This window comes from Mytilinidion resinicola (genome assembly GCF_010093595.1).
Source record: "Mytilinidion resinicola strain CBS 304.34 unplaced genomic scaffold BDZ99scaffold_6, whole genome shotgun sequence".
Classification (NCBI taxonomy): Eukaryota; Fungi; Ascomycota; class Dothideomycetes; order Mytilinidiales; family Mytilinidiaceae; genus Mytilinidion; species Mytilinidion resinicola.
This window is the reverse complement of record NW_022985442.1, coordinates 489378-513804: the sequence shown is the minus strand read 5'-3', so window position 1 is coordinate 513804 and position 24427 is coordinate 489378. Positions and strand designations below refer to the sequence as shown.

General features: G+C 52.9%; 6 protein-coding genes across 6 annotated transcripts; 3 read left to right on the top strand and 3 right to left on the bottom strand.

Moving 5' to 3' along the window:
* Positions 1–1985: 1985 nt before the first annotated feature.
* On the bottom strand, positions 1986–3185 carry BDZ99DRAFT_558045 (uncharacterized protein; the record flags this gene model as incomplete). Its single annotated transcript, XM_033727217.1, has 2 exons — positions 1986–2784; positions 2834–3185. 2 exons carry the CDS (start codon positions 3183–3185, stop codon positions 2117–2119), a joined length of 1020 nt encoding a protein of 339 aa, XP_033579169.1. The 3' UTR covers positions 1986–2116.
* Positions 3186–5341: 2156 nt separating this feature from the next.
* Positions 5342–6155, top strand: BDZ99DRAFT_518058 (uncharacterized protein; the record flags this gene model as incomplete). Its single annotated transcript, XM_033725248.1, has 3 exons — positions 5342–5489; positions 5549–5698; positions 5788–6155. 3 exons carry the CDS (start codon positions 5342–5344, stop codon positions 6153–6155), a joined length of 666 nt encoding a protein of 221 aa, XP_033579168.1.
* Positions 6156–6869: 714 nt separating this feature from the next.
* Positions 6870–10623, bottom strand: BDZ99DRAFT_439190 (intracellular protein transport protein). Its single transcript, XM_033717649.1, has 6 exons — positions 10171–10623; positions 10064–10114; positions 9819–10014; positions 9289–9758; positions 7437–9239; positions 6870–7374 (listed from the first exon to the last, which is right to left on the bottom strand). Exons 1-6 carry the CDS (start codon positions 10444–10446, stop codon positions 7261–7263), a joined length of 2910 nt encoding a protein of 969 aa, XP_033579167.1. The 5' UTR covers positions 10447–10623; the 3' UTR covers positions 6870–7260.
* A 3220-nt stretch (positions 10624–13843) lies between these two features.
* On the top strand, positions 13844–14735 carry BDZ99DRAFT_460962 (uncharacterized protein). Its single transcript, XM_033719508.1, has 2 exons — positions 13844–14090; positions 14346–14735. Exons 1-2 carry the CDS (start codon positions 13859–13861, stop codon positions 14588–14590), a joined length of 477 nt encoding a protein of 158 aa, XP_033579166.1. The 5' UTR covers positions 13844–13858; the 3' UTR covers positions 14591–14735.
* Positions 14736–18333: 3598 nt separating this feature from the next.
* On the top strand, positions 18334–18609 carry BDZ99DRAFT_263166 (uncharacterized protein). The gene has a single exon (XM_033713810.1). The coding sequence runs from the start codon at positions 18400–18402 to the stop codon at positions 18553–18555; it is 156 nt and encodes a 51-aa protein (XP_033579165.1). The 5' UTR covers positions 18334–18399; the 3' UTR covers positions 18556–18609.
* A 3410-nt stretch (positions 18610–22019) lies between these two features.
* Positions 22020–22693, bottom strand: BDZ99DRAFT_568930 (uncharacterized protein; the record flags this gene model as incomplete). Its single annotated transcript, XM_033727833.1, has 2 exons — positions 22020–22337; positions 22550–22693. The coding sequence occupies 2 exons, from the start codon at positions 22691–22693 to the stop codon at positions 22020–22022; spliced, it is 462 nt and encodes a 153-aa protein (XP_033579164.1).
* Positions 22694–24427: the final 1734 nt, after the last annotated feature.

Sequence of the window (24427 nt, the reverse complement as noted above, 5' to 3'; positions counted from 1 at the left end):
ATATAGTCTACAAAGTGCGATAGATCTCACGATGTGCGATGGTGTAGGAAATGAAGCGTTCTCAGGCAGTCCATGACGGCCTGTCGCCCACGGTCTGGCGACGGCATCGCCATCTACACAGTCAACACCATGAAGGGCCTTCTCCCTACTATCCAGCCCGCCTTGAGCGCTATCTGGTCTCAAGATGCGTGGCGCCGTGGCTGGATGGCCGCTGGACTGGTCGCGGTCGCTCGCGAGATTTGCTAATGACGGCACAAAACGCAATGTAGCTGACGGAGATGGCATTCAATTGTTCATTAAGCTTCATCAGACCGTCTAGAGCTCTACGGAGATTGGAAGGCAGGTCATTGTGAAGGTGCCGCCTATGATGTGGCTGCCGGACATCCTCAGCGCCAACGCGAGCTCACTCCTCCGCGACCCCACGGCGGCATCGTTGACGGCCATCAACCCTGCTTGCTACTGCTCTACAGCATACACGGCGCATGAATCTAAAGCATGGCAGGGGTGAAGAGCAGCAGTGCGACAGCATGGCGCCTCTCCTCAACGCCAGGCGCGTACAATCTTCATCACAACAAGACGCGTCACTGATAGCCATCACGAACAACACCACACACAATCAAGACAGTCAAAGCAAGAAGAGACCAAGAGACCAAAGCATTTCTTCTTCGAGTACCCAGACAAGCTGAGTAGATCAATGAAAAAAAAGGTTGAGGAGATATCTCACTCGAGGTTTGTGTTTCCAAAAATTCCCTGCCGATCCGAAGACCGACAAGAGTGGTCTTTCGGTAGTTTTCAACCAGCAACAACACGGTCTCGGACGAATCCTCACTGACGCGCGTAATGCCCTAAGAGAATGTTAATGAGGAGTTGTGGAAAGGATGGGGAGGGGAGGACGAACCTTGCACTAAGATGAGGAAGGAAGTTGGTCGGTGGGGGGCTAGCTTGATATACCCAGGCGAAATTGGTGCTGACTAAGCCGTGGGCTAAGCGAGGGACTGTGATTGGTTCGCGGGGTGAAGTGGTGGAAGCCTGTGGAACCTTGGAAGATCAGGTCGGGCGCTGTTGCCTGGAGCTGCGCGGGTGGCTAGTGAAAAGCTGCGCGGGTGGCTGGTGAGTGAAGGAGAGTGGCGGTGGAGAGGTGAGCGGGTCTTCCAACCCGCTGCGCTCCTTGACCAGCCTGAAACCTATGCATTCCCGCTCGTGTGCCTCGAAGGTTATGTTGAGTCCATTGGTGCCTCACGTCAACTCTGATATCTTCTTATGGATATGCCGTTCCTCTACTTCTGTCAACGACCTTGCTTTATTGCATATCCGGTTTCAAGTTTAACATTGCTCGAACGCCGCGACACTCTCCCAATATCCCTTCCACAGTTCCAACCATCCCGAAACATACATCTCCGTTGTTCTAGCTTGTAAGTGTCGGCATCATTGTGCTACGTTCATCTTGTCATTCTTCCACTGATCCATGTACACCACACCCAGACCGATATCTGCATGCCCTTCGAACCAGCGAGAGCTGTCAGAAAGGGGCAGTGAGAGCTACGACAGGTGCACCTTACTTCTTGTATATAGCCTCACCTTCATGTAGGCCTCTCTATCTTCTGTACAACACTACCGAATACTTCACTAGACGAACAGCTCCTTGTCAGCTCCTTGTCAGCTCCTTGTCAGCTCCTTGTTTCGTGAAAGAAGCTCAGTCAACGACAGTGAAGCGGTGTCGAGCACAATACAACTTCAATTGTCTTCACATGATATTGTGAATCTTGTGATCACCATCTGCATACTCTACTCCAATCTTTACTGTAGCAGCTTAGCTTGTGTCGCCCCTCCAAAGTGCTCAACTCAAAGTGATATTTGAAAAACTTGAATTTGGACGTTTCCAGCCCAAATATTCCCCTACTACCCTCCTGATGTCTCAAGACCGCACGTTAATACAGGTTGCAGACCGTAGCTCATTGAAAAATACAAGATTTAATGTCTTGTTCACGGCATAGAATCTATATATTGGAAAAGCTTCGATTGGCTCGCGAGTACCCTGTAGTGTACCCCTATATCCGCACCCATGTTCTTCCATCTCGCTGCCACCAGATCTGCGCTATCCCGAATAGTCGATCTCCTAGCTGTCCTTGCCTGAGGCCAGGGTGCCGTTGATATCAGCCTCGACGTTCTCTATTAACCGCTCAACCATCCCCTGATTCCGGAGCTGAACGAGCAACTTCTCAACCTTGGCCCCCGCGCTCTCCCCCTTCTCATCAATCGAATACACGCCGCTCCCAACCTGGCCGTCAGTCCCCCTCGCAAAGGCCAGCCCGTCAACCAACGGCACACCAGCCGCCTCATCTTCAGGCCCCGCAGAAAAGCGCGCACTAGTACAGAAAAACAAATGGCGATCCCCCGCTTCCACCAGCGATATATGCACCAGCGGGCCAAGCACTCCCCACACTGTCTTCAGGAAGCGCATCAGCCCGCCGATCGAGCCGCGCGCGATGCCAGACTCCACGGCGCCGGGGAAGTTGTGCAAGAAGGCGACCTCGGGCGCCGCCTTGTGGTGCGCCTCGAGGGCTAGAGTCGTGACGGAGGCTTTATGGCCTGCGAACGCCATACGGCCGAGATTCCAGCCCTGGAAGTCGGCCATGTCGATTGGACCCTCGAAGGTCGCCATGAAGGTAGTGACAACGCGACGTAAGCCTTTCCCGCGGCGGATTAGAGGGAGAAGGTTTGAGATGAAGCGGTTGTGGCCGTGTACTGTTAGGGCGGTAGGGTAGTTGAGTCCTTCTTCGGTTTCTGCGCGGGTTCAGCGAAGTAGCGAGAGGAATAGTGTATTTAGACTCACTGAAGCTGAGTTGCAGGGTGCCGACGGTTAGGCATAACAGGGTGATGACGTCCTCTTTGCTGGCGAGTTCCTTGCATATCTGGTCCACGTTGCGCATGAGGCTTGTTTCTCGCTGAAGAAAGACGAAGGTGCCTTCGGGGTTGAGCTCCTTACACTCGGCCGTGATGCGGTCGCCGGCCTCCTGAGAGCACCCGACAATATAGACTCGTGGCTGAGCTGTGTACTTTGCGAACTGCCTCACTGTCGTTTCCCCAGCTCCATTGGTGCCTCCGACGAAGACTGCGACAAGACCGACGGGGAGGGCAGACCTAATGCGGTCGTTGGAAGACTGTATGACATCGAGAGAGACCATGGTGGTTTTATAGATGCTGCTGAGACGAAGCTGTAAAATCTAGTTGGCAATACCTGCTACGAGAACTTATCGTGGGGAGAGATGCTGCTACCTTTGTATAGACGCCGTCTTACAGACCGCTTATAGTTGAATCGACTCAGATGGTAGTAGTCATGACGTCATTACGATACAAGTCGTATCTTGTGCTCGCCAGAGCATCGAATTCCCTGCAACTCGAGAAGACGGGAGGTCTCATCTTCGCGTGGACATATGGCTACTTATCTCGTGTCGGGGTCCGCGGCCCCGGGCTCCAAACTGGGCACCCGTGTATCATCGTCGCGAGTCAACAAGTCAAATTCGTTCAGACTACTGATTCGTGAGGGGCATAATTGGTATGTAAACGAAGCTGTCTGAGTGGAGAGTAAGCAGAGTAGAGTGAGTTCTCAATGAAGGATAATGCGCGACTGCGCATCGATGGCAAGGCTGACTAGAAATATGCTAACCGGACTGGGACCTCTGAAACATATTTCAAGCCTAGATACCTGAGACCGCAGATTCCACCCATAATTCCGTAGTATATGAGACGTACAAGCTGGGAAAGAGAAAGCTAGCAGGGCAAGATTGGATACTGGCTGAAGTTACACCTTGCTCTGGAGTAAGAAGAGGAAGCTGCAATCAATTGGAAAAGGAGCGGGAGTTCGGACAGCTCATTAATGCATTGTTCATGCTACTGTATTTGCGAACGATCTTTGCGAAGAACTCCTTTATCAGGAATATGTAGCTGCATATAGTTGCAAAAGGAGCATGACTTCCTCGGCCCATATTTAGACCCTTCTTAAATTACAACTCGTCTACATTCTTATCAATGAATCTCAAATGACATCAAAAAGGAAGGGGCGAAAACGTAGGGAAGATAGAGTTCAGTAGGTTGAGCCCACGGCCGATGCGCTACTACTACTTGTCTTGCACTTAGCATTTATTCTCCACTTATCATGGGCTCAGGGGTGGTTTCGGTATGTAGATGTGTTCACGGCACCATTGTACATGGTCGCCAATATGCTATGTTCTCTAGTATACTGTGAGAAATAGCCTCTAGTGCTCCATAATGGCGGGATTCTTGGCTCTAGCGGTCTTCACTCTGGCATTCGTCCTCGATCTATTAGCTTCCTAGGGGTGGTTTGGGCTGGTAAGCGCACCGGCAGCCGTCCTGTCTAGGCATAGCAATATCACTACTACTCCGCTAGAAACCCAGACGTATTCTATAACTTACCATTCCCGCGGAGAAGCCCTAGTCCTGAAGGCCCTGGTCATCCTGAACTGCTACGGATCCGGACGTACTTCAAGTTCGTGACTGCGTCCACAATTGTCTAGTACGAGCACGGCAATGTAAGGGCTCTAGTCCCTGGCTTCAGATATGCGTTCAAAGACGCTGTTACTGTGACACCGCCCAAATACTGAGACTGCTGCTTATGACATTCATTTTCGAGCTTTATGATATGGCTAGACGTCCTCAGCATAGGTGACTGGCCCCGCAGCTATTGAGTACGTGCAATGCAGTATCAATGCTCCATATACAGGCTGCGTGCATGTCCTCCAGAGCGCCATCGCTGCGGCGAGGTCCTGATGCCGAAGCTGAAGCCCTTGACATTCATCCTCACAGTACATAGTAGGGCCGGACGTGCCTCAAGTCAGTGACAACGTCCGCAGCCCTCCGGCAAGGAGACTGCAATGCTCAGCGCTACATTCCTAGGGCCTAGATATGCCCTGAAGCCCGTCGTCGCTGTGGCAGGGCGCTCATACAGAAGCTATTGCCCATCACAGCCATCCTCCCTCTAAACCACCAGGCCAGAGGCAGCTCACACGGGTCAGTGAAGCCGCAGCCCTCCTCCACACCTCCTCCAACACGGCCCCTCCAATCCTCCGCCCTAAAGACCCTAAAACAACGCCCTCCCAGCCCGCCCTACGTGCGTGGCCGCAAAATAACCGACCCCATCGCCAGTCTTGGCGTCGACCTTGCCAACAACCTCACCTCACCGCGTCCTCCCTCCTCCTCCGCGCCACCAAAGCGTCACGAACCACCACAAACCTCCGCACCGCGCGCGCCCTCTCTACCGCCGCTTCGTCCGCTCTATACATCACATCTACCGCAATCAATCACTCTCTCCGCGCGCAAAACAATGGCCTCCAACGCCCCCCAAAACACCGCCGCCTCCGTCGCCCTCCCCTACCCTGCTACGCTCACCGACTTCATCGACGCCGGCTACGTCCCGGAGTGGAGCGTGAGCTCCACCGGCCGCCCGCGCCTCACGCTGAGGCAAATCGTCGGTACGGGACGCCTCCAATCTCTGCCTCATCGTCGAGGAAACAGCTAACAGAACGAGCAGTTGTCCCCGCCGTCGCGCCCCAACAGGCGCAGGGAGAGGCCGCCGAAGAGGAGAAGGAAGAGGAGAAGGAAGAGGAGAAGGAAGAGGAGAAGGAAGAGGAGAAGGAAGAAGAAGAAGAAGAAGAAGAAGCCGCCGAAGAGCACCCCACCAGTACGCCCTCCCTCCCTCCCCCCCTCCCCCTTCCCAGTTCCTACCTACCTCCTCCCTTCTAAAACAACCACACTAACTCCCACGCCCAGACACCCCCACCACCCGCTTCAAGTTCCAGTACGTGACGCTAGAGCGCGAGTGGCTGGCGGCCGCGCTCGCCGCGCAGCAGCGGGCCGGCGCGCGCCCGCTGGCGGAGCGGCGCCGGTGGGCGGAGCTGGTGGTGCGCCACGCCGCCGAGATGGAGGGCCGGGTGCTGCGCGCGGGCCAGGCGCCGCGGCCGCCGCGCACGCCGAGCAGCCTGGCGCACGAGTACCGCAAGCACCGCGAGTGGTACGATGCCGGGGAGGCGCCGGTGCAGTTTGGGGGGAGGGTGTTGGCGAGGGGGGAGTTTTTGGCGGGGCAGTGGGGGGTGGAGGGGGGAGAGGAGGGGGGAGAAGGAGATGAGGATGAGGAGTGAGAAAGGGGGGGGGGGGGGGGAAGAGGGGTTTTGGAGGAGTTTTTGGGCCCGAGGCCGTTGGTAGTGCTGCTGCTGCTGCTGCTGGATAGACTCTGGGGACGGTAATGGGATTGAGAGGTTTGGGACTGCGTATCTGGCTTCATGAATATGGGATGTGTGACTGTGATGATGCTGTTTGAGGGACTTTGACTTACTGGTAAGGAATTCGGTGTGATGTAACTTTTTCAGTCTGTAAAGTGGAGGACTGACTTCACACACCTTTCTCTAGCTAGCTGGAGCATCACCAAGTGTCGAGACGTGGATACTGCGTGCTCTACAATATGATTGTGCGAGCGTGGTGACGCTGTAGGAGGTGCCATGACTCCCATCTATAGATGAGAGTGCAATGTAACTTTTTCAGATGTGTGAATTGGACCGCTGGATCTACACCCCCTTTCCTAGTAGCTGTAGCGGCTTAACGTGTCGAAAGAGAGAGCAGGATGCTGAGGTACTGAATGCTGGTTTGAAGGGTATGAGGCACGGAGAGTGATGGTAGAGAGCATATCTACCCACCCTCAAGAGGAAACAAGATGTGGGATTACAACGTCGGAGGTGGATTCACATTCGAAAAGGGGCTGCAACAGACTGAGGATCGAGATGGTGATTTGAAGGTTATGAAACACGAGAACTCCGAACATGAGGTATATCTGACTAAGGTTCGGAGAATGAAGTTTTGAGGACGACGATGTCAGAGATGGCTTCACACATATTCAGAGAACCCAAGATCTTGAGGGCGTAGATAATGATTTGAAAGGTATTAGACTTGAAAAGCCACCCTTGGGGGCATATCTCACCGTTCACGGGAAGCCATAGCCCACTGACGACAACGTCTAAGACGGCTTCGTATATCAAGAGAGTATGGGAAGCAATGAAGTGACAAATGCAGATTTACCATTTACTTGCCAACCCTACGTCCTCCACCATCAAAATCGGTATAGACAGGAATGGTCTACCTTGGATCAGCATGCCGAACAACCGATTGTATCACTCTTCTGCTACTGTCTGCCGTGTCTCGACACATTTTGGAAAAATTTCAGCTCCCTAGCTCTTTTGCTGAACACCACTATCAATCGACACCATCACTCTCCCCGGCATCCTCATCCTCACCTTCGCCCTCCTCCTCCTCCTCATCATCACCCTCTGCATCCGAAATCTCCTCTCCAAGCGCCTTAAGCCGTTCCTAGAACACATTAGCATCCAGTCTACACATACACCTTCATCTGTAGAACTACAACAACATACCTTATCCCTCCCTCGCTTCTCCTCCAAGTCCCCAAGCACAACAAACAAATCATCCAACTCCGTCTGCACGCTCTTCCTCTCCGCCTCCTTCTCCTCAAGCCACTTCTCCGCCTTCTTCATTTTATCCTGCGCATCTTTGACCTTCCACACATTCTCCTGCACCTCCGTCTTCAGCTGCCTGTTATCCGCTCTCAGCTTCTCCATCTCAGTCTCTCTGGCCGCTTTCTCCTCTTTCAACGCCTCGGACTCGTTCTCCGCTTTCTTCAGCTCAGCTTCAAGGGTCGAGATGGTCTGCCGCACGAGCGCGATCTCGTCTTTCGTACGGCGCTGGGTGGCTTGGAAGCTCTGGATGGTTTCTAGCGCATCACTACGCTCCTCTTCTGCTTTCTCGATGCGGCTTTCGGCGTCGCGGAGTGCTTTGGCCAGGTCGTGGAGTCTGCCTTCGTATTCCTGCTTCGTCTTTGCGACAGCGAGGGGCGTCTCTCTCTGTGTCTGCGCGAGTTTATTATTCAGCGCAGCTAACTGCAGGTTATGCTTATTCTCGAGGTCGAGGATGGCCTGGCGGTGTTCGCGGTCAAGCTTCGCGGCGGCTTCGTCGTGCGTGCGGTGGAGGTCTTCGTTGATGCGCTTGATGGTGTTGAGTTGGGTTAGCGACTGGTCTTGGGTTTTGCGGTGGTCGGCTAGCTCTTGGTTCAGCTTCTGCTCCATGGCGAGGAGTTCGGCTTGCGCTTTTTCAAGGGCTTGGATCTTTTCATCGAGTTGGCCGCGGAGGGAGTCGACAAGGTCTCTGTCGATGCCTTGTTCGGTCTGGTGGATCTCTAGTCCTGGGTCGCGGTCGATGGTTCTGGACAGGCGACTGAAGTTGTCTTTGAGAAAATCAACGAAGGTTGTGTCGAAGTAAACCTCCGGCAGGTTGCCGCCAGAGGCAGAGGCATGAGAGGAGACTTCGAAATCGCGGACAAGCGGGTGTTGGCGGAGGTTTGTGATGGCGTCCAGGTACTTCTCTCGGCCGAGGCGGGTGGTGAGGAATGGCTGGAGGTCGCGGCGCGAGATAGGGGAGTCTTTCGTGGAGAATTCGTAGATAATTCCAAGAAGGGCAGCACAAAGACCTCTAATGATAGCTAGGTCGGCGCCTGGTTTCGATGCAGCGTTGACTAGACTCTCAAGACTGCTACCCTCGTTGAGAAAATCATTGACCGCGGTGGCGTCCTCGAATAGCCAACCGCAAAGGAGCATGAGATAGCCGATCGAGATCCGCTCATCTTCTCCGATTTGCAAGCTCGCAATGAGATTTCCGGTAATGGCTTGGATGCAGGTAACAACTTCCTCTCCACTTTCCGCGTCCCCTTCTGCGACTGCCATGAGCAGATCCTTTCCTTCTCGATCGTCGTAGATGAGATGCAACACCAATATGGCCGCAAACCAGGTACGGTAGGGGTCAATGGTTTGAGAGCCTTGTGGGCCTGCGACGAGCGTGGTGAGAACATTGGCCGTTTCATCTGCGCCAGAGACATGCCCATCGATTGCTCTCTTTAGGAAGTGCAGTCGAATTGGAGTGTGGTTGTAGAAGTAGGCTTTTATGCATTCGCAAGCTGCGAATCTGGCATTGAAAAGCTCCGTCGACGCGGGACTTAGGATGAGGTCAAGCAAGGCATCGATAACGTAGACTTTGGGAACACCATTGGGCAATGCATTTCCGTTTGTCTCTGGTTGTGTTTGGACTAAGGGACTGACTTGGAGTTGCGCGAAACCTTCTTGTAGGCGAGCGTTTCCTCTGATCATGTCTGCGCAAGTGTTCAATGCCTAGATAGTGAGCTAAAGACAATGATACAAATAATGGGACTTCATATACCTCGACTTGGATAGGAATTGTTGTCGCTTTGTCAAATGCCATGTTCAACACCTTCTGTAGCAGCCCATGCTTTTGGAATGCATTCTGATTGAGTAGAGTGCTTGTGCTACCTTTCAGAAGAAACATGCGCAGAATAGCCAGTAGTCCCCATATATTCTTGTCTTTCTGAGGGCTCGTCCATTCCTCTTCTGGTGGTCCCGGCGACTTTGCCTTCTTGATAGCCGGCTCTGGCAATAGTGCTGCGAGCCTCGCAACACCGCCTGTTTCCCGAAACGCGGTCTGATTGGAGGCGTTGTAGTGCACGAGGTTTGCGAGTAGCGAGAGACAATCCTGAACGATGATGCCGCCTTGTGATAGGGATCCTTCGGCGTCAATGAGACTAAAGACGCGCTCAAACGCGTTCTCGAAGACGAACAGTTTCTGAAGCTCTGTTGACGACTGGGACAGATCATTGAGGACCATGAGGCCAGCTACCCAGCGAAAAAAAACATGTCAGCAATTGTTCTCCAGCTTTCTCAGATTGTTCCTACCGTTCCGTACCGCATCTCGAGGGTCGTCCAGGGTTGCTACCAGCCTTGTGGTGCCGAAGGGGGCCGTCAAGACACACTCCTGAGTCCTGTCTGGGCGTGCACTCGAGATGGCTTGTATGATTTGTAACGCGTACAGTCGGGAATAGAAATCGTGGGTCTCGAGGAGGTCGAGGAGGATCGTTATGTTATCTTGCCGCTACCATAAGCTCAGTACGGGCAAGGTCGTGGGAGCGGAGTAGTAGTACCTGCGTAAACTCATCTGCGAGCCATAGCGCGATCTCGTCGGAGGCTTCAGGCTGGCATTTCATCAGCAACACATACTGCAACGATCATAGTGGCCTGGGCCTCCTACACTTGTCTCGTTGGGGTTGAACAGCATCAAGAGGGTCTCGAGGACCACCTTGATTGTGTCCACATCCTCAGCGTCCTTTGTCAAGCAACTTATAAGGCCACGAAGCGAGCCCGATGCCACTGATGCAGGATATTCTTTGGCGAAGCTGCGGAGCCCCAAGATGGCTCCGCGGCGGTCCTCGAGGAGGGTGGCATTGGTCAGGCGGCTGCTGAGGGTGCTGATGGTGTCTGTAGCCGTCTGCTTGGCCGGCGCCTGGGCCTCCAGCATACGCAGCATCGTTCAGCGCAGGTTCGGAGATGGAACAGACAGCAGGGCTCAGGTCTGCATCGCTGGTAGGGGGGTATATGGTATCACCAGGGGCCAATCGCGGCGTAGACGTGGCAGGCAGACAACTGGCAATGCATTGCCGTGAATGCAGGAGTAGACAGCCCCAACGCACTCGAGACGGGGAATATAGCAAGCAGTGCAGCCCTGTGGTGGTGCAAGCTGTCCACCTGTCGTCTGGCTCTAATAGACAGCTACTGCGGTACGGCCCTTGACTCGTCGCCGGCCGGCTACCAAGAAACGCAACCACGCAACTGCCCACCTGCCCTGCCACCTGCCAAACTGCCCTACCGCCCAGCGCCTGCACCTGCACCTGCCCCTGCCCGCGCCGCCCTGCACGCCAAGGCGGCAACCCCCGTCCAGGCGAGCTTTGAACTTCTTTACTTCACCTGCCCTCCACCACAACACTTCCTTTCATCCACCACCCTCTCTTTCATTCACAGCCCGCACTACCACACTCTCTTGTGTGCATGAGCGGTACTCTCCACCGTCACTCGAGCTGTTGCCAGCTCTCCCCTTCGCTCTGCCCGCGCGTGTAAACACGCCCGCGCATCCTTCGAGGGCCCGCTCTGGCGCGCCCTGCGACCTACCTACACCTCTCTCTTTCCTCCACCACGACCGCGCTCTCGCGTGCACACCGCAGCCATGGGTGTCCCCGCGCTGTTCCGTTGGCTGTCTAAGAAGTACCCCAAGATTGTGTCCGCCGTTGCCGAAGAGAAGCCCATCGAGATCGATGGCGTCAGGATCCCCATCGACTACTCCAAGCCCAACCCCAATGGCGAGGAGTTTGACAATCTCTACCTGGATATGAATGGCATCGTTCATCCGTGTTCCCACCCCGAGGACAAGCCCGCCCCTCGCGACGAGCTCGAGATGATGCTTGCCGTCTTCGTCTACACCGAGCGCGTTGTGAACATGGCTCGTCCACGCAAGCTGTTGTACCTGGCAGTTGGTATGTCTTCCGCCCCACCCCCGCTACACCAGCCATCCAAGAGATCCTCCTTTGCGGCGTCCTTTGCTGTCGGCTACATGTCGTCGCTCTGGGGTGTCGCATTTCTTGGCCTGCCCCACAACTCCCGCACCCTCTCCAGTCAGTGCAACTTTGCTAACAAGAGGTCTTCTAGATGGTGTGGCCCCTCGCGCGAAACAGAACCAGCAGCGAAAGCGACGCTTCATGTCGGCTCGAGAGGCGGCCGAGAAGGACGAGATGAAACTTGAGTTTGATAAGATGCTTCGGGATAAGCGCATGGAGGCTTTCAAGCATGGCGACGCAGAAGACGAGGGAAACGGTGAAGAGGAGGAAGCGGACAACGACCTGCCCAAGAAGACCTGGGACAGCAACGCCATCACCCCCGGCACCCCGTTCATGCACCTGCTCGCCGCGTCCCTGAAGTACTGGACTCAGTACAAGATCAACACCGATCCCAGCTGGGCGAACCTCAAGGTCATCATCTCTGACGCCTCTGTTCCTGGCGAAGGAGAGCACAAGATCATGAACTTCATCCGGTCACAGCGTCGCTCCCCTGACCACAACCCCAACACTCGCCACGTCATCTACGGCTTGGACGCAGATCTCATCATGCTTGCTCTAGTCACCCACGAGCCGCATTTCAGGGTCCTGCGCGAGGATGTCTTCTTCGAGGCCAACAAGAACGCCTGCCGGAAGTGTGGCCAGCAGGGACATTACGCCGACCAGTGTACCGGTGCAGTCGTCAAGAAGGACGATGAACACAAGAACGCTGAGCCAGAGGAGAAGCCTTTCATCTGGCTGCATGTCAACGTGCTCCGCGAATATCTCGAAGTGGAAATGTTCGTTCCGGGCATGCCATTCCCAACCGACCCCGAGCGTGCTATCGACGATTGGGTTTTCATGTGCTTCTTTGTTGGTAACGATTTCCTTCCTCATCTCCCGAGTCTCGAGATCCGCGAAGATGGAATCGACACCTTGATTGGTCTCTGGCGCAAGTTGTTCCGGGAAATGGGTGGATACGTCACCGAGGATGGCCAAGTCGTACTAGCGCGTGCCCAGATCATTCTCAAAGGCCTAGCTGCCCTAGAGAACGGCATCTTCAAGAGGCGCAAGCAGAACGAAGATCGACGAGAGGAGGGCATTCGTCGACGAGAGGCGCAGAATGCGGCTCGGCGAGGCGGTGGCGGCATCGGAATGCCTCCAGCGAAGCGCATCAAGGAGACTACGGAGACCTACGCCAATGTTCCCTTCTTCGACCCGGACAAGCTGCAGTCTGCCGAGGCGAGACAGGCCACACATGACCAGCTTATCGACAAGAAGGCCATGTTCGACAAGGACGCTCACAACAAGGCCAACATGAGCGCCGCCGCCGTTCTCAAGGACCAGATGAGGGGTAAGAAGCGCACTGCCACGGATGTTGATGCCGAGGATGCTGTCTCCATTGTCGAAGATTCTCCTTCGAGCAAGAGCAGGAAGTCGGAGCTCGTTGAGGACAGCGATACCGGCACACCAGGTCGCGCTACGCCGGTTGTTGAGCACACGCACAAGGGTGGCGAGAAGGACCCGGCTCCAGACACCGTCATGCTGTGGGAGGACGGTTACGCCGAGCGCTATTACGAGCAGAAGTTCAACGTGGCTCCTGACGATTATGCTTTCCGGCACAAGGTCGGACAGGCGTACATGGAAGGACTTTGCTGGGTGTTGCTCTACTATCTCCAAGGCTGCCCCGACTGGGAGTGGTACTACCCGTACCATTATTCTCCCTTCGCGGCTGACTTTGTGGATATTGATCAGATGACCATCAAGTTCAAGAAAGGCGAGCCATTCAAGCCGTATGAGCAGCTCATGGCAGTCCTGCCCGCTGCTTCCAACCACGCCATTCCTGAGCCGTACCGGATCCTCATGACCGATGAGGATAGCGTCATTCGCGAGTTCTACCCTGTCGACTTCGTTCTGGACCTGAATGGAAAGAAGTTCGACTGGCAGGGCGTTGCGCTTATTCCTTTCGTCGACATGGACAAGCTCAAGCAGGCCATGCGCACCAAAGATCATCTGCTCACGGACGACGAGCGGGCTCGCAACGCGATGGGCCATGAGATGCTGATCTTCTCGACGCAGCATCCGCTCTACGATCCTGTCACCACGGCCTTCTATTCTCTGAAGCCCGCTGAGAACGAGACTATGACGTTGGACCCGAAGGCTAGCCAAGGTTTGATCGGCAAGGTAGTCAAAGACGAGGGTTATCTTCCCGGCAGCTCCTTGACCTATCCTCTTGCGTCGGATCAGATGCCTGACATTGAGAACAATGCATCGATTAGGTATCGTTTCGTTTTTACCCTTTGGTTCTCTTTTGCTATCGAGCTTTGCTAACACTAATGCAGCCTCGTCTACTTGATGCCCAAGCACAAGTCAGCCCACAAATCGATGCTTCTCACCAACCTGGAGCACCCCACCCGCGTTCTCACCGACAGCGACAAGGCCGAGACGCGCGACCGAGCCGGAGGCAACCGAGGCAACCAGCGCGGTGGCTTCAATCGAGGCAGCCCTAACAATCGCGGTGGCGCCAACAATCGCGCACGAGGGAACTCCAACGGAGGTCACAGCAACGGCAATTCTAGCAGTGCTGGTGAGCAATTTCCAGTGTCTCAGCAAATCTCTCCTCCAGTCCAGACGAGCGACCCCCCTGAGGAGCCTCAGTCTGCTGCAGCACCAGTCAAATCCTGGGTGACGATTCAGAAGGCGCCGGTCATATACGCCACACCGCGCATCGCGAATCCGACCCCTCCTCCCCCTCCCTTCCTCCCTCCCTCCCTCCCTCCCCCCTTCCCTCCCCCTGTGTGGTGGACCCCGCAGCAGCCAAACGCTTATCATCCCAACGCAGGGTACCCCAATTTCGGGCCAAATGTTGGATATAACGCCGGATACAACTACGGTCCGGGTGCTTACAACGGCGGATATAACCAGGCGGCGTACCCCCCTCCCCCACCGTGGTACGACCCATACGCGCAGCAGCCGCAGTACGGGTACAACAACGCGAACAATGGCGGACGCGGAGGGCATCGTGGCGGAAACGGCGGAAATGGCGGATATCGTGGCGGTCGGCGTGGCGGACGCGGTAGGCACTAGTGCGGATCCTTTTGGGCGATGTTCTGGGACGGATAGGCGGGTTTGGCGGTGTTTTGGGAATTGGAGCCCTGGTGTAGCGGTTTTGTCCGTGTTGATACCCTATTGAGAGGCTCCTGTATAGGTTTTGAAAAGTTGCAAAAAAAAACGGACCGGCGATAGGCCGGTTTCGAGCCTGCGGGCTGAATAGATTGTTTTCTATTCAAAAAATTTCGGTGATTTGTTGAGGTGTGAATCAGGTGATGGGTTGGCCACGTGATGGCGGTGTTTGAGGTGCCCTGATTGGTTCCACATTTCGAGGGTAGGATGTTCAAGTTCTGGAGGGCTCATATCACGTAGGGCTAGTTGGGGAGGGTTTGGGAGGCGGTTGGTACCGTCTGAAGTCCTCTAGTTGTGTAGAAAAGTGCGAGATAGGATGTCAAGTTCTGGAGGGCTCAGATCACGTAGGGCTGGTTGGGGAGGGTTTGGGGGGGGCGTTGGTACCGTCTGAAGTCCTCTGGTTGTGTGGAAAAGTGCGAGATGGGATGTCAAGTTCTGGAGGGCTCAGATCACGTAGGGCTGGTTGGGGAGGGTTTGGGGGGTAGTTGGTACCGTCTGGAGGGTCTTGAGAGGGTTGAAAAATGAAAAATACGATGTTAAAGGCTGCACGTGCTGTATTAGGCTGCATTTTGGGGGGTCTGATAGCTAGTTGAAGCCGGTATGCAAGGGCGTGTAGGTACGTAGCGGAGGGCGGTTTAGGAGGTGGATGGCATTGTCTAAAGCCCCTTAGGGGTGTAAAAAATCGCAAGATAGGATGTCAAAAGCAAGAGTGTTCACATTGCATTGGGTTGATTTGGGAGGGTTTGGGAGGTGGTTGATATCGTCTGAAGTCTTCTAGCAGTGCGAAAACCTGCGAGATAGGATGTCAAAAGCTGCACGTGCTACGTTGACCTGCATTTTGGAGGCTCTGATAGCGAGTTGAAGCCGGTACGTAAGGGCAAGTAAGTGTGTAGCAATTGAGCGTTTGGGGGCTGCTTAGTATCGTCTGAAGTCCTCTAGCAGTGCGAAAACCCGCGAGACAGGATGTTAAAAGCTGCACGTGCTATATTGGGCTTCTGTTTGGGGGGGCGAATACATGGTTCAAGCCGGTACGTAGGCCCATGTAGGTGTGTAGCAAAGAAGGGATTGCGAGGTGTTTAGTACCGTCTGAAGTCCTTTAGAGGTTTGAAAAGTCGCGAGATAGGATGTAAAAAACTACACGTGCTGAATTGTGCTTCGTTTTGGGAGGGCTGATACATAGTTGAAGCAGGCACGTGAGGGCGTGCAGGTGCGTAGTAATAGAGTGTTTGAAAGCTGATTAGTACCGTCTGAAGGCCTTTGGAGGTGGAAAAAATCGTGATGAAGGGTGTCAAAAACAACACGTACTATATTGGCTTCGTTTTGGGAGGGTTGATAGCTAGTTGAAGCCGGCACGTGGGGCTGTATATGTGTGACCAGGGAAAAGTATTTAAAATTAATCCATTCTATACCATAACCTCTTTCTGCGCTTTGTGACGCCTGTTTAGCACCGTCTGAGGTGCCCTGACAGGTCCGAAAATTCGGGGAAACGCCAGTTTTGGTAAACCTAATAGCTGTCTGGGCCACCTCAGACGGTTTTAAACACTAGTACCTAAATCCCACCTCTGAGTTTCTGTACGCTTGTCTACCACCGTCTGAGGTGCTCTGGCGGGTCCAAAAACCCGTGAAACGCCAGTTTTGGCAAGCCCGATAGCTCGCTGGCCCACTTCAGACTGTGTCAAACACTAATACCTAAATGCTAAGTAAAGGTCGATTTTAAAGGTACTTAGTATCGTCTGAAGTGGCTCAAAGGGGTCAGAAATCGAGCGACGTGATGTCAAAGGCTGCACGTGCTGAGCTGGGCTTTTTTTTGGATAGTTATTCGAAGCCGGCACACGGAGGCTTGTAGAAGTGGGTGTACGACACTTTGAGAGGTGTTTAGTACCGTCTGAAGTAGCTCAGAGGGATCAGAAAGTGAATAACATAATGTCAAAGACTGCACGCGCCAGATTGGCCACCGTTTTAGGGGTAGGACAACGGGCTGAAGCCAGCACGTCGGGGCGTGTAGAAGTGCGGCAGAGGCTGATTTGGGAGGTGTTTACTATTGTTTGGAGTGGCTTGAATAGGCTGGAAAGTGAAAAACACGATGTTAAGGACTGTAGGCCCTGAACTGGCCTTCGTTTTGAAGCATCTGATACTTAGTTAAAGCCGGCACGTGGGGCTGTGTATATGTGTAGCAAAGGAGAGTTAGAAGGTGTTTAGTATTGTCTGAAATGTCTCGAAAGGTTCTGGAAATGAAAAACACAATGTCAAGTACTGCACATGCTGAACTGACCTGCCATTTGCGGGGTCTAATAAGTAGCCGAGGCCGGCATGTAAGGACGTCTAGGTGCGCAGCGAACTCGTTCTCCCTTTGCGATCCTAGTGTAGCTCGTGAGTGTAATGTGCGAAATGCTTCGCTTTCAAGAGCTATTGGCACGTGATCGTAGCGTTTGAGGTGCCTGATTAGCTAAGGATCTTGAAGAGAGCATGTTAAAGACTGTACGTGCTAGATTGGGCCTCGTTTTGGAAGGTCTGATATCTAGTCGAAGCTGGTACGTGAGGGCGTGTAGGTGTGCAGCGAGTTGGTGAGCCCTACGTGATCCCAGTGTAGCTTGTCAGTGTAGTGTGCGATCTGCTTCATATTTGGAAGCTACTGGCACGTGATCGCGGCGTTTGAGGTGCTTTGATAAGGCAGCAATCTCGAAAAGAGGATTCCAAGGACTGCAGGTGCTGAATTGACCTGCAATTTGGGGCGTCTGAAAGCTAGTTGAAGCCGGTACGTCGGGGTGTGTAGGTGTGCAGTGATTTGGTGAATGCTACGCGATTCGGGAGTGTCCCATACGTGCAATATGCAATCGTCTTCATTTCCGTTTACCGTTGACACTTAACGCCGTGGTCTGAGGTGCCCTAAATGGCGAGAACTTTCAAGAAAGGATGTAAAGGACCGCATGTGTTGAATTGACCTGCAGCTTGGGAGGCCTGATAGCTAGTTGAAGCCGGCACGTGAGGGTGTGCTAGTGTGCAGCGAGTTGGTGAGTCCTCCGGGATTTAGGAGTATCGTGCCACTGTGATGTGCGATATAATTCGTTTCCGGGAGCTGCTGGTATGTGGCGCTGGCGTCTGAGCTGCCCTAAATGGGTGAGAACCTTGAAGAGAGGATGTAAAAGATTGTACGTGCTGAATTGACCTGCAATTTAGAGGGTCTGATAGCTAGCTAAGGTTAACATGCAGGGTCGGGTATGTGCGCAGCGAGTTGGTGAATCCTACGGGGTTTGGGAGTATCTTGCGAATATACTGTGCGACGGTTCGTTTCTAGTAGGTGCTAGCACGTGATGCCGGTGTCTGAGGTGCCCTAAATAGGTGAGAATCTTGAAGAAAGGATGTAAAAGATTGCACGTGCTCAGTTAACCTGCAGTTTGGAGGGCCTAATTGGCAGCCAGTAACACGCCTCTATTCTCCCTTGTTTCTCTTCCTTTCTCCTCCTTACGGAGTTGCACCATCTCCCTTGCGGCCCCTTGCTGTCCCTTGCTGTCCCTTGCTGTCAAGGGAGTCTTATTACTCTATATAGTCCCTCGTTACAACATTAATACAACTTATGCTTTCCTTCACTAATCTTTTGCCCTTCCTACGCCAGCTACCACTAATAGCAGGCCGGCATGTAGGGGCATGTAACTCGGGTTGCAGCACTACAACCTAGGGTCAGCAACTCATATGCAGTAACGTATCAGGATAGCATGCTGATACAGGAGGAAGTAACAGGTAGTGCAACAGCAGTGCTGCAGCACGGTATCAGTACTGTATCAGGAAACAGGATGAATCAAGTAACGCGTCAGGAAGAGATACCACGTTATGCCCCCGGGGCTGGCCCCCCTCCTTCCCCTAGTATATAAACAACGAGCTAGACACCCATAGAAATGAGAGTTCACATCAATTTCAACCTGAGTATGTACGTACGCAGCAATATGGTAAATCCTATAGGATTTAGGAGTATCTTGCGGGTGTACTGTGCGAGGCTTTGTTCTTGGGAGCTGTTGGCGCGTGATACCAGCGTCTGAGGTGCCCTGAATGGAAGTGAGTTGTTAGGACGGTTCGGATTGCACGGGGTTGATTTACAGGGCTTTGATAGGTGCTTGATATCGTCTGGGGTGGCTTAAAAGGGTCAGAAACTAAAACATAGGGTGTTCAGAGCGTAAGGGTCTATATCTTAAAGCGTTGGTTTAAGGGGGACTGACGCACGGTTGATATCGACTGAAGTGGCGTGTGACAGCGGAAAATTGCAGGCTACGATGTCAAAAGCGGCAAGGTTCAAATCCCACTGGGTTGGTCCACGAGGGTTTGACAGCTGTAGAGTGCCGTTTGGAGTAGCTTAAAGGGGCTGAGTAGCGCAGCATAAGATGTGAAAGACACGAAGGACTAGATCTTACGGGGCTTATTCAGGAGAGAGTAAGAGGTAGTTGGTACCGTCTGAAGTGCCTTATTCGGGCAGAAAGGTGCACCACATTATGTTAAAAACACGAGGGGCCACATCTTACTGGGTTGATTGGCGAGGACTTTCCAGGTGGCTGGTACCGTCTGAAGGGTCTTGAAAGGTCTGAGAACTGCATGCTACTATGTCAAAAGCGTGAGAGCTCAGATCTCACGAGGTCGAATTGGGACGTCCTGACAGCTATCTAGTACCGTCTGAAGTGGCCTGAGAGGGCTAAATTCTCCCAATACGATGTCAAAAGCACGAGTATCTAGATCTCATGGCATTGATTTGCGAGGGCCCAACACGTGGTTGGCGCCGTTTGAAGTGTCTCGAGAGGGTCAAAAAGTCCACAACAAGATGTAAAAATTTGCTCATCCTGGATTGAGCGCTCTTTTGGGAGGTGAGATAGTCAGTCGAGGCCGGCATGTAAGGGCAAGAAGGTGCGCAGTTTTAAGGATATTCGAGCGTGATTTACGATTAGTGGGAACTTCTGTGCTATCCTGGTGTTATTTATTTCGCACTCAGTATCGGACATATATCTGTCACTGGGGTGGTACCGACGTACCGTCTGAGGTCCTCTAAGTGACTGGGGGAGTTCAGAGCAGGATGTCAAAAGCATGAGAGCGCAGATTGACACACGTGAAGATGTAGCTGTTTGACACGTTCTTAGCACCGTCTGGAGTCCCTTGGATGGGTCTAAAAATGCACAACACAATGTCAAAAGCATCGGGGTTTAAATTGAGATGCGCCGTTTCCTCGCATTTTGACAGGCAAGTAGTATCGTTTGAGAGACCCCGATTGGCTCAAATTTACCTCAACACGATGTAACAAACCACACACTCTTGATTGAACTCTCTTTCGTGTGCTGTGACAGAGGCGAAGTCGGAAAGTGGTGCTGAGTACGTGCGCAGAGTAACGGTAATTTTCCGACTATTTGAGCGTGATATGTTGGAACGTTCGCAATTCCCTTGATACTCCAGACGGGAATCGCTTTGCGCTCCATATCTGATGGCTTCTTGACACGTGATCGCGCCGCCTGAGGTGTTCTCGTTGGCTGAAAAACTTCATGGTAGGAAGTCAAAGGCACGCTGAGCCAGATCTGACCGAGATGACTCGGAACCTTCCCAGCGTCGTTCGAAGGCCGCCGACAAGTCCAGATTCACCGCAGCATGATGTTAAAGTCTGCACGAACTGACTTGGGCTCCCTTTTGGAGCCTGTGATAGCCTGTTGAAGTAGGCATGTGAGAGCGGTTACCTGTGCAACGTTGCGATGATTTTCTGAGGATTTGGTTGTGACTCGAGGAACATCAGTAGTTTCTCGATATTCTGAATAGGATTTGCTTTCCGCTTTGCATTTCGTCACTCATTGGCACGTGAAAGCGTTGTCCGAGGTGGCCCGCCTGAAACCCAACTCAATGTAATGGGTTTTAGGGCATATATCTCACAGGGTCGGATTTGAGTGTTTTGACACGTCTCTGACATCGTTTGAATGCCTCTGACCAGGCCCAAATCACCGCGGCAAGATGTCAAAAGCATGAGGACGTAGACTGAGCTGCCTTTTGGCCCCTGTGCTAGCCTGTTGAAGCACGCACTCAAGCATCACATGGGAGTGAAATTGACCGCTTTGGCACATTGTTGACGCCGTCCGAAGGCCTTTGACTAGCCCTCAATCACTGCAACGTGATGTCAGAAGCATGAGACCGTAGGCTGAGTTTCCTTTTGATACCTGTGATAACGTTTTGAAGCAGGCACCTAAGGATCTCATGGGATTGGATTCGAGTACTTTGGCACATTATTGACGTCGTCAGAAGGCTTTTGACTAGCCCGGATTCACTGCAACACCATGTCAAAAGCGCGAGAACGTAGGCTAAGCTCCCTTTTGACACCTGTGATAGCGTGTTGAAGCACGCAGATGAGAATCTTATGAGGCTGCATTCGAGCGTTTTGACACGTCTCTGGCGTCGCCCGAAGGCCGCTGACGAGCCCTAAATTACCGCAACAAGATGTCAAAAGCGTGAGGGTGAAGGTTACGCTCCTTCTTGGCGCCTGTGATAACCTGTTGAAGCAGGCATGTGTAAATCTCGTGGAGTTGAAATCGAGCGGTTTGCCACGTCTGTAGCGTCGTCCGAAGGGCTCTGGCCGGTCCTAAATCACGGTGGGAAGATGTCAAAAGCGCAAGGGCGTAAATCGACCTCCATTTTGATGCCTGTGATACCCCGTAGAAGCAGGCACAGGACAGCTAGAACTTGTGCAAGGAAGCGGGAATTTCAATAAGATTTGAAAGCGACTTTCATGATGTCTGAGTATTCTCACTTTGCGTTTTGATATCTGACATCTGTTTGGCACGTGATCTCGCCGTTTGGAGTCCTCCGCACGGTCCGTCTGAAAAACAGCATGATGTAAAAGTTCCTAGTGCCTAGATCTCATGTGGTTGAAATCAGGCGTTTTGACCACAGTGTAGTTCCGTCTGAGAAGTTCTGGCTGACTGAAAAAATGGAACACACGATGTCAAAAGCTCGAGAGCCCGAATTGAAGCTGCTTTTGGCAGCCGCGATAGCGAGACATGCCAGGACTTAGGTATCATAAGGCTGGGCATGAAAGCGGTGATTTCGATGGCATCTGAGAACGATTCGCTTCGTTCTTGTTGTCTGCTACCTGTTTGGGACGAGATATCGCCGTCTGAGGTGCTCCGATTCAGTGAAGGAACTGGACTGGACTGGGTTGGGTTAGCAACCAAATCCACTCCAACCCAGCGGAAACGCTGCGGAGCTCCAGGAGCTACAGGGGCTCCACGCTAGTGATTTGTAAGGTGTTGAAGCTGAGTATATTGCCTAAAGTAGCTTAGCGTGGGCTAAATTGAGGGTGAGAAGTGACCAAACCTACTACCTAAATTGCAATCCCCGAGCCATCGCTAACCACCATATTATCCTCATCTGCATCTACAACCTTAATAGGTGGTGCAGGACCCTCCAATATAGCCTCCTCTTCAACCTCACGTAGTTCCTGCTCGGCCAACGCGTCGTCGTCACCGTCAGCAGCCATAGCATCTGCTTCCTCGCATTGTGAGACCCTTAATCGCTCCGCCGCCTGCTCAGCAAGTAAGGCTGGTGATACTCGCGATGCACCAAGCGACGCGGCGTGCTCCGCATCATCAAATGCTTCCGGAGCAGGAGGGCCGTAGGATGACCGTAGACACTCGTTTGCCTTAATTATATCAATTCCAAGGCGTCTCCTACGCTTATCCAGCAATATAGATGCGCTGCTAAATAGCCTCTTGCACTTATCGCTTATCGGCGGCACGGCGAGGACGTCTAATGCAAAGCGGGCGAGGTCCGGCCAGGTATAATATCGATTGTTCCACCATGCAATAATGTCATCAACATAAGAGAGGCACCTGGTGTTGCTCCGGCACGCACCTGGCCAGCTGCGAGAGGAGCTGTTTTAATATACTCGGCTAGGATAACGCTGTCAGTAACCGGGGCTGCATAGCGTGCACCAAGGAAGCTGGTGATAGAGCGCTGAGGGCGTACAGCCTCGTCAACAGGCGCGGCGTCGGCCATAGCGATGAGGTGTTGGACGGGGGTGCGAATAGCTTCAAAAACGGGCACAGGACGGGCAAGAGATTTTGCAGGGGAATAGGTCGCAATCTATATGGCTACGCTAACAGTTTTGAGACAGGATCCCCTTGCAGGCCTCGGAGTATATAGCTCAGCCAATCAGAGGCCTCAGCTAGCCTGCCTCAACCTCAACACCACGACTTCCTCGGTATGAGAGAAAAGCTGTGGAGCGCCTGGGTGCTCCACGGCCTCAAACCCACCCCGCGCCGGACCAATCAGAAGTCGAACCCAGAGCTATATTAAGAGTAACCCATCCAACCCAGTCCAAATTAACCCAGTCCAGTTCCTTCACTGCTCCGATTGGCCCATTTGAATTTCTACAAGATGTAATAGTTTGGAGACCTTGAATCTGAGCGTGCTGTTCTAGGCCGTTTTGACACGTTGCTGATACCGTCTGAGGCTTCCAAGGAGATTAAATCATTTAAAACACGATGTCAAATGCGCAAGGGCGTAGATTGAAGCGGTGTCTGCGGGCTGTAATCGTTGGAAATGCCAGAAAGTGGTACCTTGGAGGCATGCAGAAAACTAGAGATTTCCAGTAAGAATTGAGTATGCCATCCGGAGGAAACGGTAACTCTCGCTGAATTCGAGTGTGTTTTGATGAGTTGTGCGAGCTGTGGATTTTTTTGACAAGTGATGTTCCTATCTGGGGCGCTTGAAATGGTGTCTTTTAGCTGCAGCATGATGTAAAGGTTCCAATAGCACATCTTGATGCGGCATTTGGGGGCTCTAATAGCTAATTATGCCGAGAAAGCGAGTGTGTGTAGGTGCGCAGAGACAAGGCAATTTTCACGGCATCTGAGTGTGGCGTGGGAAGGAAGGAGAGATTCTGATGACATGTGGGCGTGTTTTGATGAGGGACGTGAACGTGATCTTGTTGTCTGAGGTGCCCTGATTGGCTTCTCGTAGGCGCAGCGTGATGTAAAGGTTCTGAGAGCGAACATTGAAGGCGATTTTGGTGACTCTGATAGCTACATGAGGCTGGAAAGTATTCCCGTGTAGGCGTGCAGAGACATGGCGGTTTCCACGGCATCTGAGTGCGGCTCGCCAGCGGAAGGGAGTTTCGTACGATATCTGAGCCTGTTTTGATGAAGGCCGCGGACGAGGGACTGTTTTGACACGTGATCGCGCCGTCTGAGGGACTCTAGTTGGTTTCTCTCTGTCGGAGCATGATGTAAATGTTTTGAGAGTAAAGATCGAATCGGCATTTGGGGGCTCCAATAGCTAGTCGAAGCTGGAAAGTAGTTTCGTGTGGATGTGTACAGTGGCGGCGAACCCCATAGGATTTAAGTGTGTTTTGGGAAAGAAAGGATATTTTTACTGTCCCTGGAGGTGCTTTTGGCAGGAGTTTCAAGTTAAGGAGCTAATGGACACTTGATGTCGCCGTCTGAAGCCCTCTAATTGGGCGAGAAAATGGAATACACGACGACAAAAGCAGGAGACCCTAGAATAACGCAGCATTTAGGAGCCGTAACGGCTACACAGCCCAGGAAGACGAGTTCGTTTAGGTGTGCAAAAGGCCGATCAATTCCCTGAGATCTGAGTGTAATGTGCGATGGAAATGACGATTTCCACGATTCTTGAATGAGTCTCGATGGGAGGATCAAATTGGGTAGCTAGTTGCTACTTGATCACGCCGTACGAAGGTCTCTAGCAGATAATTATGTGGTGGTATAA

What these genes read in the sequence shown, in the direction of transcription:
- BDZ99DRAFT_439190 (XM_033717649.1), bottom strand. Translation starts at nt 10,446, where the DNA reads ATGCTGCGTATGCTGGAGGCCCAGGCGCCGGCCAAGCAGACGGCTACA. An exon ending in TCGAGATGCGGTACGGAACG is followed by an intron (nt 9,759 to 9,818) that starts GTAGGAACAATC and finishes TTCGCTGGGTAG; the next exon opens with CTGGCCTCATGGTCCTCAAT. An exon ending in AGAAGCGAGGGAGGGATAAG is followed by an intron (nt 7,375 to 7,436) that starts GTATGTTGTTGT and finishes AATGTGTTCTAG; the next exon opens with GAACGGCTTAAGGCGCTTGG.
- BDZ99DRAFT_460962 (XM_033719508.1), top strand. Translation starts at nt 13,859, where the DNA reads ATGCCCAAGCACAAGTCAGCCCACAAATCGATGCTTCTCACCAACCTG. An exon ending in CGGCAATTCTAGCAGTGCTG is followed by an intron (nt 14,091 to 14,345) that starts GTGAGCAATTTC and finishes ATCCCAACGCAG; the next exon opens with GGTACCCCAATTTCGGGCCA.
- BDZ99DRAFT_263166 (XM_033713810.1), top strand. Translation starts at nt 18,400, where the DNA reads ATGCTGATACAGGAGGAAGTAACAGGTAGTGCAACAGCAGTGCTGCAG.